This window comes from Protopterus annectens, chromosome 15.part0, assembly GCF_019279795.1.
Source record: "Protopterus annectens isolate FY-2018-M chromosome 15.part0, PAN1.0, whole genome shotgun sequence".
Classification (NCBI taxonomy): Eukaryota; Metazoa; Chordata; order Ceratodontiformes; family Protopteridae; genus Protopterus; species Protopterus annectens.
The window spans coordinates 132,900,176-132,912,672 of NC_056749.1; the positions used below are offsets into that span (position 1 = coordinate 132,900,176).

General features: G+C 36.4%; 1 protein-coding gene across 1 annotated transcript in view; it reads left to right on the forward strand.

Moving 5' to 3' along the window:
* The window catches only part of NRK (Nik related kinase), a 2,110,367-nt gene that overhangs the window by 1,027,764 nt on the left and 1,070,106 nt on the right, over nt 1-12,497 (forward strand). Inside the window, exon 12 of the mRNA XM_044057244.1 lies at nt 4,141-4,342. Coding sequence (XP_043913179.1) covers nt 4,141-4,342 — 202 coding nt within the window. The remainder of the gene's footprint in view (nt 1-4,140; nt 4,343-12,497) is intronic.

Genomic DNA, 12,497 nt, shown 5'->3' on the forward strand with positions numbered 1-12,497 from the left:
CCCAATGCCAAACTGCATATGAGGAAGCTACAATGGTATCTCAAAAATGTATGGACACAGCACTGCCAGGATTTGGACACTGTCATTCAAATAATACCTTGCATTCAAAAGGAATTTTTGTGGTGGGCTCAGGAATGTCACGTAAACAAGGGACTCTCTGTGACCCGGCCAGAGGCGAGTCAGATTCTAACGACAGATGCCTCAGACAAAGCTTGGGGAGCTCATCTGAATGGAAAGTGGATACAAGACAAGTGGCCTGCCAGACTACAACATCTACATATCAACTTGAAAGAGATGTTAGCAGTCCAGTTTGCATTAATAGCTTTCAAGGATTTACTTCTTCCAGGGCAGGTGTTGGTTCTAACAGACAACACAACTGTCATGTGGTACATCAACAAGCAAGGCGGAACACATTCTTATCCTCTATGCAGGCAAGCAATGATTTTGTGGGAGACTGCTCTCAGTTTACAGCTAAATCTTCAGGCAAGGTTTCTGCCGGGAGCACAGAACTCCTTAGCAGATGTGTTGAGCAGACAAATTATGGATCCCCACGAGTGGAAATTGGATCCTCGTGTATTTCAGAAATTGACAGTGTCATGGGGAACTCCAGACATAGATCTGTTCACTTCCCCACTAAACCACCAGCTGCCAAAGTTTTGCACAAAAAGGTTTCATCCCACAGCTTGGAGAGTGGATGCTCTTTCTTTCAATTGGAGCAATCTTCATGTGTATGCCTTTCCGCCTCTGCCTCTCCTCCTAAAGGTACTACTAAAGACCAGACAAGACAAGCCAAGGATGATTTTGATAGCTCCAGATTGGCCTCGACAGCATTGGTACCCATTACTGAGGAGCCTGGTATGGAAGCCTCCATGGCCTTTGCCTTCGATTCCACACCTGTTGTCTCAGGAGGACAGTCATTTGCTCAATGTCAAGCTTCACTCTCTGCACCTAACAGCCTGGCATATTCTGTTTTGAACCATAGTGGGCCTCCACTTCCACAGCAAGTTTTGAATGTTATTTTGGAAGCTAGAAGGCCTAGTACAAGGAAAGTGTACGCAGAAAAATGGAAGAGATTTTTATTTTGGAGTGCAGCAAAGGATTTTGATGTTTCTGAGCCTAATTTAAGTGTGGCTCTTCAATATCTTACTGAGTTACTGGACAAAGGTTTGTCCTTCTCTTCTATTAAGGTTCATGCTGCAGCAATTTCGGCTCACTATGATTGTGACCCACCATTGTTTTCTCATCCTTTGTTTAAGCAATTTCTTAGAGTGGCAAAGAATATAAGACCCCCACGAAGAGCTCCTACTCCTGCTTGGGATCTCAATTTTGTGTTGGAGAAACTCACTCTACAACCTTTTGAGCCTGCAGCTACTGCTGAATTAAAGTTTTTATCATGGAAGACTGCTTTTTTGTTGGCTATTACCTCTGCAAGAAGGGTTTCTGAGTTGCAGGCCCTTATGGCAGTTGAGCCTTTCTTAATTTTCCATAAGGATAGGGTATCTTTACGTACTAATCCTTCCTTTATGCCTAAAGTGGTTTCTAGTGTGGCTTTAAACCAAACTATTCATTTGCCTACCTTTTATGCAAATCCCCAAAATAAAGGGGAAAAGATTTTGCACACTTTAGATGTACACAGGCAGTTGCGATATTATTTGGACAGAACTAAAGGGTCCAGGCAGTCTCAGCAGTTATTTGTTTCTTTTGCTTTGAGTTCTCAGGGCAAGCCTGTGTCAAAACAAACTATTTCTAAGTGGATTGGGTTTTGCATTGATTTCTGTTATTCCCATCATGGCAAGGAAGTTCCAGCTGGGATTAGGCCTCATTCCACTAGGGCTACTGCCACTTCGACAGCTTTTTTGAGAGGGGTGGCAACTAAGGATATTTTGGAGGCAGCTACTTGGAGTTCAGTGCATACTTTTTCCAGGCATTATCACCTGCCACTTTACTCTAAATCCAGGGCTGGTTTTGCCACTGCTGTTTTGCAGGGCATTTTGGCAGCTCCTGCTTCCTTATAATTTGGCCATCCTCCCTTACCTCTGCTTTGGGATTCTACCCAAGTGTAAGGACTGCAGCAATGTGAGATGAAGAACATAGTACAGTTTTGTACCTACCATAAATGTAGATGTTCAAGATCCACATTGCTGCAGTCCAATACCCTCCTCCTTCCCCTCTGTGGTTAGAGGCGGTTGTCTGGGTTGGGTGGTCAATTGGGTGTATATTGTATATATTGTACATATTTTTAGTGCTAGGATGGTTGGTTGTTAGTTTGCTGTCTTTTGGTTTTTGGCCTTTATTTTTAGGGTCTTCTGACATCTGGGGCAAGAAAAGACTGAGGATATGACGTCGGTCATGCGCATTTGTACCCTGACGTCCTGATGTCAGACAAATGCGCCTTGACCGACGTCAGCCTTATACTTTGATATTCGGGCTGACCGAGGACAGCGGACTACCCAAGTGTAAGGACTGCAGCAATGTGGATCTTCGAACATCTACATTTATGGTAGGTACAAAACTGTACTTTTTTAGGATGTATGAGGAAATCAGGTAATCCACGTAAAGTTCACATAGTCAAACCCACACAGAATGCAACCCCAGCCAAGAATGAACTGGAGAACCAAGTAATGTGACGCAGCAACATAAAATACTATACCACTCTGCTGTATGCAATTTTCAGCTATAAAAGCAAAAAGAAATAAGGACTTGAGCAGTGTATATTTAGCAGCATACTTTCACTTAAGAAATAAGGATATCTTGCCGAGTAAAAAGAGTAGACTTTATAAAGTAGTGTGAAAAAAGGTATTCTTCTATACTTATGATGGAGAATATTAGAGAGACCTGAAGAAGCAGGGCATAGATGAGAAATGAGATCATTGAAATGCGCTTTCGTCTGTGAAGTGCACTTCCATTCCAGCGTATCCTTAAAGTGCAAGTCATACTATGGCCTGGGCAGTAGATGAGAAGGAAAATTTTGTCAGTGGAAAACACACCTACAACACCAGGATCATTTGTATGCATGTATTGTTTTACCATGCCAGTTTAGTTTGGATGGAAAAGAGCAGGAAACGCCTTGTACATACAAGGAAGACAATGTTTTTCACAGGTGTGATTCTTGGCTGGGAAGGATGAGTAGCCTAAAGTTAACATTATATATCATAAAGCTTTTCCAGAAAACCTAGTTAAATATCAAGTCAAAAATAAACCAGGTAGTGTGTGTGTGTGTGTGTGTGTGTGTGTGTGTGTGTGTGTGTGTGAGAGAAAGAGAGAGAGTGTTTAATATAGATGTAAGTTTTGCTGAAATACAGGTTGTCGGTACAGATTAATTGCATCTTAAATGAAATTCGGATATCCTGTCCACCTTCACTCATGTTTGATATCCCTACAACACTTTATGCGAAGTGTAAACATGTCATACCATGAACATCCAGTAAAGGAATATAACTTTACAGTATCATCCTTTGTTCAGGCTTGAACCTTGTCAGCCAGGTGAACTTCAGCCATACTAAGGTGTAGCTGGAATGCACATCACAGATTGGTGTGGTAAATGAGTTAGAAATCCAGTTCAGCACTGTTAAAATGAAATAGTATAAGGCACTTGAATAGCCACTGTCATAAACTGGAATGCTGAACCCCACCCCCTTTAGTTTTATTGATAGGTCTTCCAGAATGTAATTTTTTTATAGCTGCTAAAAAGCTGCAGATAACCCTGTCTACTAAACTGCATCTGCAATGCTGTGTTTTCAGTGTAGCAACTATAGATTAATTTAGACACAAGCTTAGTATGAAGAAAAATGTATAGGATATTACCACAGTCGCCTAGACTTTATTCCACACTTCAGTTCTTCACTGTATGTGCATCTAATGTTTTGTTGCTGAGACAGATATAAATGCCTTTATCTCTGAGGTGAATATGCATTAAGTTGTTTGCTTATTTATGTAGTAATTGATTGATTTTGTTTCATAATGGGGTATGCTTGATAATGTCAGATTATGACAACTGAATATTTTGGTGATTTCTTGTTTTAAAAATTGTTCTAATTTAGTGGTTTACTGTTTAAAATTGAGACTTTAGAGTATTTGATCATAGCTACAAGCAAACACTTTGTATTTTGATTAATTTCCTTGTTGCTTTTTTTCCTTTAGCTCAATAGTTAATCTTCCTGGTGAATCAACTCTTCGTAGGGAGTTTCTAAGACTACAGCAAGAAAACAAAAACCGTTCGGATTCCCAGCAAAGTTTATCACAGTCACAACTTAAAGACCAAGAGAAATATAAAAAGCAGTTATTAGCAGAACGTCAGAAGAGGATTGAGCAAGAGAAGGAGCAGAGGCGAAGACTGGAGGATGTAAGATGTGTAATTTGTCATTACATATTACTTATTTTCATTGAGGATCACACATTATTTCAATTGTGTGATTTATGCCATTAATGTTCTCACTGGTTCCAACCAAAAAATCGTGTGTGGTAGTTGATGGTACAGGTTAACTGCAGACATCTGTCACTGTGAAAAGTATCACACAGCCTGCAGCATATATTTTTGATTTTTTGCCTCAAGACACTTTCTAATCTTTCTAGTTACTAAAAATTTCCTTAGCAAAAATTGACTTCAGTCACACATTCCTGTACTCAAAAATGTAACAATTTTGTGTTTGATTCACCTCACGAAGTCCGAGGCAGTCTAAATATAACCGCTATTGTCAGAGTTAATTAGTATATTATAGATTTGTGAACGTAATTTTCAGTGTTAAAAGTTTCAGAAGTAATGATTAAAATTTTTACCCATCTTGCTGGCCTCCGCAAATTCACTACAGCCACAAAGGAACAAGTAGGGACACATGTCTGGAACTTATAATATTTAAACATCTCCACCATGAGAGGTAATCATACCTTTCAACCATCCAGATTTTCACCGAATCTCCAGATATTTGCCTCATATCTTTAATGTGTTCCTAATAAATTGTGTGGTTTTCTGGCAAATCATTGAGGATTGAATTGCAAATAGTTGCACACATTTGTTTTTCAGACCTCCTGTCCTTCAGAAAATGCATGCTAATGCAAAACCTTTTGTTCTAGCAACTTTCTAAGTTTATAAGAGCAATATATAACATTTTCCCTATTTTGGGCCCTGGTTCCCCCGTTATGTTTATTTTTTTTCCAGATTTCTTGGGCTGAGAGGTTAAGAGGTATGGAGGTAATAGATCTGTTGTGGTCTAAGCTGAAATTTGGAATCTGCTGTGGGATTGTTTTGAGATATGGGTTTAGAATGAAAACATAAATTTGATTAGGATAGCAGACATTCTCTCTGTAGCTTTCTAGTAACATGCTGCTTGTTTCTTTAATCATGTTTATAGTACCCTTACTTCCAGTTAGCCACATCTTTTCCTGTCTTATCCCACTATTAGACTCTTCTTCATAATCTACCTTAATTTTGGTAAGATCAAATTCCATCTATTACGGAGTATCAATGTATAGGATTTTTTTTTATTTTACAAAATGCAAACCACAATTAATATCTTGTTTGAGTATAGCTTTGTAGTGATACATTCTCCCATTTCATTAAAATATTTTACTTATGTTTTTGTTAGATACCATCTTCCAGGTTAGAATCTGAGTAGCAATACTTTATGGAGAGAAGCAGTCAAGGCACTGCTAACTTACCACTAACATGCTTAATTTCATATTAGTGAGGTGTGTGTCTGCATTGTTCTGTAGGGCAGTCATGAAAAAATAGAATTCACTTTGCCCTTTTATACTTTATTAGTATTGAAAAGGTAACAGCTTCTTTTAGGTTGGTGTTAGAAATATAGTATATTCATTACACCTCTTTGTAAAGGTGGATTCTTCTTTTGGGAACTTGAAACCTATGTCTTTTGAATTGCTAAACATTGTTGTTTGCAACACAGTCTGATTGCCTTTGAATATCTGTGCCAGAATAAAGCCTTCCATGCCTAGTGATCAGTTCAAACATGTCCGCACAAATGTTCTCTCCCTGTATAATATTATGACTCTCCATTAGTTTGCTCAGCCTTTTGGCTTATAATACATTATATAGAGACATCTAACTGTATAGGTGTGCACATTTAAAACATTGCAGGTATTTCAAACATTTCAGTTTAATATTATGTGCTCCTGTAACTGCATTATTTGACACCATGCTCTGTTGTTATATTCAGTACTTGACAGCTTTACAGGGTTGTAGACATGTAAAGGCACCAGGCAACAGTCAGTAAGTAACCATACACTTTACTGTCATATCAGCAACTGAAGAGCATGCAAGGGTAATGTGATATTTCACAGGTATGCTTGTGATGCATGTATGTACGCATTCTTAGACACATTGCAGTTTGTATCATATCCCTCCTCTTCAGCCTAATGCTTTTTCTGTAAAGAATATTTAGTAGGCTGTACTACTCTATATTAGCCTTTAGAAGGGGTATCACATAACATATTATCATATGAAGTAGATACATGCACAACAAAACAATACAGTAAAATATGCAATAAGAATGTGCAGTAATTAGTTATCAGATAGATAACTCAGTCTCTACTAGCATAGTATGCTGTGTAGTCTTTACATTTGGCATTTATTAATCCACCAAGAGTAGGAAGAAAACAATTGAGATATGCAGTATTGGTCCACTAGCAGAAGAACAAAAAAAATCACAAATGCAACCAAAATGTAATGCCTTTTATTGGATCACAACATAGGTTTTGCAATTACTTGAGCTTTCAAGCTAGCATGAGTCATTTGTGAGGAGTGTCAGATGTAATCAGACAAGTGTAGATCGTTTACAATCGCAAGTAGATAATGAGGTCATAGTAGCTTCCAGATGATACATGGCTTAATGAATCGTCATGCAACTGAGCAGCCTGAATATTTTTCAGCTTGTTTAAAGGACAGACTGATTATTTTCGTGTTTGAAATATCCTTAACCTCTGTGGAATATAGTGCACGAGATCCACTGCTGTCTTCTGTTGCCTGGGACTGTTCTGATAGAAAATTTGTCTAACCACCAGGGAATGTACTTTACCAGAGCTACTGCTGTCAGTCACCCAAGCCACCAATCGGACCCAATATGCCTGGATTATAAGCCCTCTTTGCTACCACTCTGGCAGATTCTGACTGATCTTGAATGGAATCACATCACCTGTTACTTTATTCCATTGTCTATCTGGAATTTCATAAGGTATTATACTGACTTCAGTCAGGCTATGATAACATGTTGCATATCTGGCTTTTTATTTTTTTAATTTCTTTAAGTCTTTTGGGTTTCTAATACCATGATTGGAATGGATCCTATTCCTAAGTCAAAGTATGATTAAAGTTCTTGAAATCAATATTGCTTCTGTCTTTGATGTTAACAAGAAGTGCTCCTTGCAGCACCCGCAATGTGCCCAGTAATGACTCTTCCTGGAATTAATATGGCGTTAAATATATTGGTAACATATCCAAGTATGATTGTAAATTCTTTTTTATAAGACCTGTTGCTCCTATTACTACTGGAACTGTCTGGGTGTCCTTCTTCCACATTACCATAATTTTTGCCTGCAAATCCTGGTATTTTATGACTGTCTCTCTTTGTACGTAAGACACTGTAGTCACTGAGTGTAGCAATTTCAACGATCAACAATACTTTTGTCTTCTTTTCATGGACTACTATATCTGGTTTTCTTGTATTTGTTTTTGAACTGTTGGTAATGGACGTGATATAAATCTCATTAGTTTTTATGATGCTTTCTGGCTCATGTTTCCAGTGTTTTTCAGCTACTTCAATATTATAATGTTTGCACAATCCCCAGTGCAACAGTCTTGCCACATTATTATGCCTTTCAGTATACAGACCTTCTGCCATTAGTATGTCAAAATCAGCAACAAGATGTGAGACTGTTTCTAAGTCTGTTTTACAAAACCTACATTTTTCTGTCTTTTTACCATCAGTTCTGTTTGATAATACATCAGCCCACAACATATTACCGCATGACTGTTCATTACTCTTGATAATGCCCAGACATGCCTAATGTATTCTTTTCAACATTTAATTGCGGTTGATTGGCTCATACTGTTGGATCTGAGCAACAGACCTTGTGACCATGAATTTCATCACAAAAAGTTGTGTACTTGGACTAGTAATGGATTTTTTTTTCATCTGGCCATCTTGTAATTCTTTATCATGTTTAGTGTGACCGGTCAAGTCTTGTAATAAATTGTCAAGTCCAGTAACCAAATGAGCATATTGTCCAAAAATATCAAATAAATCATTAAAAGTCAAGTTTTGGTTTGCATTTTTTGATTTCACATCACTGTGCTTTACTGAGTTAATCTGCAGCTTAATTCCTCTTCAGATATGCAAATCACATTCATTGTGAGTCTTCAAGTTTCTGACTTCATGGCAAAGCAAATACTGGACAATACAAATGTACATATAATCTTGGCTAACTGCATTTTGACCTTCAGGTTCTGCACTTAATCTGCTGACTGGATTTACTTTGTCACGGACAGGTGTTCGTGCCCAGACTTTCCCATTTGTTTTGTTGACACAATTTGAAACAGTAAAGTGTATTCTTTGGTATTTTTGTTCCATTCTTTTGAATTTTGACACTAAAAAAGAAAGACTGGGGACCCCTTGCATCGTGCATTAAAGGTATTGAAATATTCTGTCCGAAATCATGGTTATAGGTACCATGATCTGACACCATTTATCTAACACCATATTATATTGTTGTCTGGTTCCGTACTTAATAGAACTACAGAAGTGCATACCAGAGACGTACCCAGGAACCAGGAAGTGAATGACCATATTAGCAGTAACTGAAGAACAAGACAGTATCACATGACATCTCATATGCACACAGAACCTTATGGACTATGGAGAGAAACGCTGCACTATACATTCCAGCAACACTAACATCCCCTAATGGCATTGCCTATTTCACTCACACATGTTTTTGAAAAATCTCGGTCACTGTTCAAATTATTTTCACAAATGCTAGGTATAGAAAGCTGTTTTTTTACTCATCTCAAACCATTTGGTTAGTCTTGGCATTTTTTTTTAACTCTTCCTTGGTTTAGCTACATATGTTCATTGGCAAGTACTAGGCAGTCAGTCTGTAGACCTTTACCAGCCATACTAAAAGCCCATATTCAAAAGTATCCTACAGTTTCAAGGTGGGGCAGTACTAGATAGTCCAAAACACGGCAAACGCTGAGAAAATACAACCTTTATGTTTAAGCCCTTTTTCAATACTAATACAGGTTTCATTAAAAGAACAAACATTTAAATAGGAGCCAAAACTATCACATGACTTGCAGCCTAAATCATGTGACAAACATAATACATAAAACTTCATACTATTAAAATTTTTTTCTCAAAAACAATTCTTTGATACAAATATCATACATCCAGCTCATAACCTAACTACATTTTCATAAACTAAATTAATTTAATTTAATTCAATTTGTTTCGCTGTATTTTAGTTAAAATAGGTTTCAATGTGACGGCAGAATTTAAACCTGGTGGATAATCAGCTGCCAATCTTAATATCCACTCATATTCCTTTATTTCTAAAAGGTTATTTTATTAGTATCACCCCCCCCCTACATGAAACATAAATCATATCAATAACTCTAAATTTAAATTTATGGTCAGGATTATGTGTGTTTATATGTTTATACAAGGCATTCCTATCAATTGCCCTTCTTATTTCAGACTTGTGTTCGATAATACGTTCTTTCAAATTCCTAGTGGTTTTACCCACATAGAAAGAGGAACAGGAAGTACATGTTGCCAAATATACCACATTACTACTAACGCAGGTAGCCACTATATTAAATGCATACTCCCTATGTGTTATGGGGTGTGTAAAAACATTACTATCCGTAATATCTACACAACAACTACAATTCAAACAACTAAATGTATCCTGCTTAGAAAGACTATGCTGAATATTCTTATCTTTAAAATCTTTATAGCATAATCTACTCTTTAATGTTCTCATATTTTTATATGAAATAAACGGCCTAGTGCCTAAAATAACCTTAACTTCCTCAGAAGCCATTAGTACTATCCAATATTTTTGAATAATTCTTTTAACTAAGTGCGTCATGGTATTATACGATGTAACATATCTGATTTTATCCACCTTCATGTCACGCCTAGCAGAATCAATTGCTAGTTCTTCGGATAAAAGAAATGTGGGTTTTAACTTTGTCTGTCTATCACTATAGTTTCAGCTTTAATAGCCTCCAATATTTCCATATTATAGCCACTAGATATGAATTCATCCAGTGTTTCATCTAATTGTGACAAAAAATATGTGTCCTCAGTATTTAATTTACTAATTCTACCAAATTGTGACCTCACTATGCCTTTAAAGATAAGGGGTGCATGCATACTAGTATTATGTATATATCTACATGCATGGACATCTTTTTTATGTACAGTAGTATAAATACTATTACCTTGTCTACCTACTTTCAAGTCCAAAAAACTCATAGCACTGTTAGAATATTCCATCTTAAAGTTTAGAAATTCTGTGGAATCATTTAAAAACTGCACATATTCATTTAATTCAGCAATGGATCCTCCCCATATTAAAAAACAGTCGTCCACAAATCGTTGGTAAAACAAAACTTTCTCACTCAATGAATTAACTTTATCTAGAACATGTATCTTTTCCCACTGGAATAAAACCAAATTTGCGTAGGTATTAGCCACCGGAGTACCTATAGCTATACCTGTGTATTGTAAATAAAATTGTTTGTTTAATAAAAATATATTATTGCTCAAAACTATATCCAGTAAAGACAGATATTCTCTATTTTTCTTACTGTTAATGAAGGTTGTCCTAAGAGAAAATCACGAATAGAATGAATCCCATATTCGTTCGGTATCACCGTGAATAAAGATGTTACATCTAAGGTCACAAATAAAACATTATCCCCATATAGAATGTTTGTATTTATACCATTGAACCAACGTTTTAGTTTTAAAATAAAATCTGTTGTATCCTTCAGCACAGTATTACAATGTATCAAAAAAGGTTGCAGTTGTTTCTGCAAATATACTGAAATAGGCTCCGTAAGCCAACCATTACCCGAAACAATAGGCCTCATTGGAGGATCTACAAGTGACTTATGTATTTTCGGTATGCCATAAAGTTGAGGTATAGTGGAACATGAAACAGTAAAAAAAATGGAATAAATCCAAATCTATGTCACCACTAAGTTGCAAATCATAAATCATCATATTTACAGAACTAATATATTTCTTTACATCAGCTGAAGTTATTGCTTTAAATGCAGGCATGACATGAAGGTGGATAAAATCAGATACGTTACATCGTATAATACCATGACGCACTTAGTTAAAAGAAGTGTTCAAAAATATTGGATAGTACTAATGGCTTCTGAGGAAGTTAAGGTTATTTTAGGCACTAGGCCATTTTTTTCATATAAACATATGAGAACATTAAAGAGTAGATTATGCTATAAAGATTTTAAAGATAAGAATATTCAGCATAGCCTTTCTAAGCAGGGTACATTTAGATGTTTGAATTGTAGTTGTTGTGTAGATATTATGGATAGTAATGATAGTAATGTTTTTACGCACCCCATAACACATAGGGAGTATATATTTAATATAGTGGCTACCTGCGTTAGTAGTAATGTGGTATATTTGGCAGCATGTACTTCATGTTCCTCTTTCTATGTGGGTAAAACCACTAGGAAATTGAAAGAACGTATTATCGAACACAAGTCTGAAATAAGAAGGGCAATTGATAATAATCCTGACCATAAATTTAAATTTAGAGTTATTGATATGGTTTATGTATCATGTGGGGGTGATACTAATAACCTTTTAGAAATAAAGGAATATGAGTGGATATTAAGATTGGCAACTGATTGTACACCAGGTTTAAATTCAGCCGTCACATTGAAACCTATTTTAACTAAAATACAGTGAAACAAATTGAATTAAATTAAATTAATTTAGTTTATGAAAATGTAGTTAGGATATGAGCTTGGATGTATGATATTTGTATCAAAGAATTGTTTTTGAGAAAAAAATTTTAATAGTATGAAGTTTTATGTATTATGTTTGTCACATGATTTAGGCTGCAAGTCATGTGATAGTTTTGGCTCCTATTTAAATGTTTGTTCTTTTAATGAAACCTGTATTAGTATTGAAAAAGGGCTTGTAACCCGAAAGCTTTACCGAACATAAAGGTGATATTTTCTCAGTGTTTGTCGTGTTTTGGATTATCTTATATTGGTTTTTCCAGCAGTTTGTGTTTGTATTTATAAGCAGTACTAGATAGACCAGGGGATAGTTTGAGGTTGCCCATCCAAGTATCTTGGGTTTCCTTGAAGGTGGCAAGGGCTATTCTGCTTAATATACAGTGGAAGTTTGTTCCAGAAATTTGAGATATGAACTTTTTATGCCAATGTGTCTTATCCTGTAGGTTCATAGGTTGTTACTAGGCTGAAGACCACTAGGACC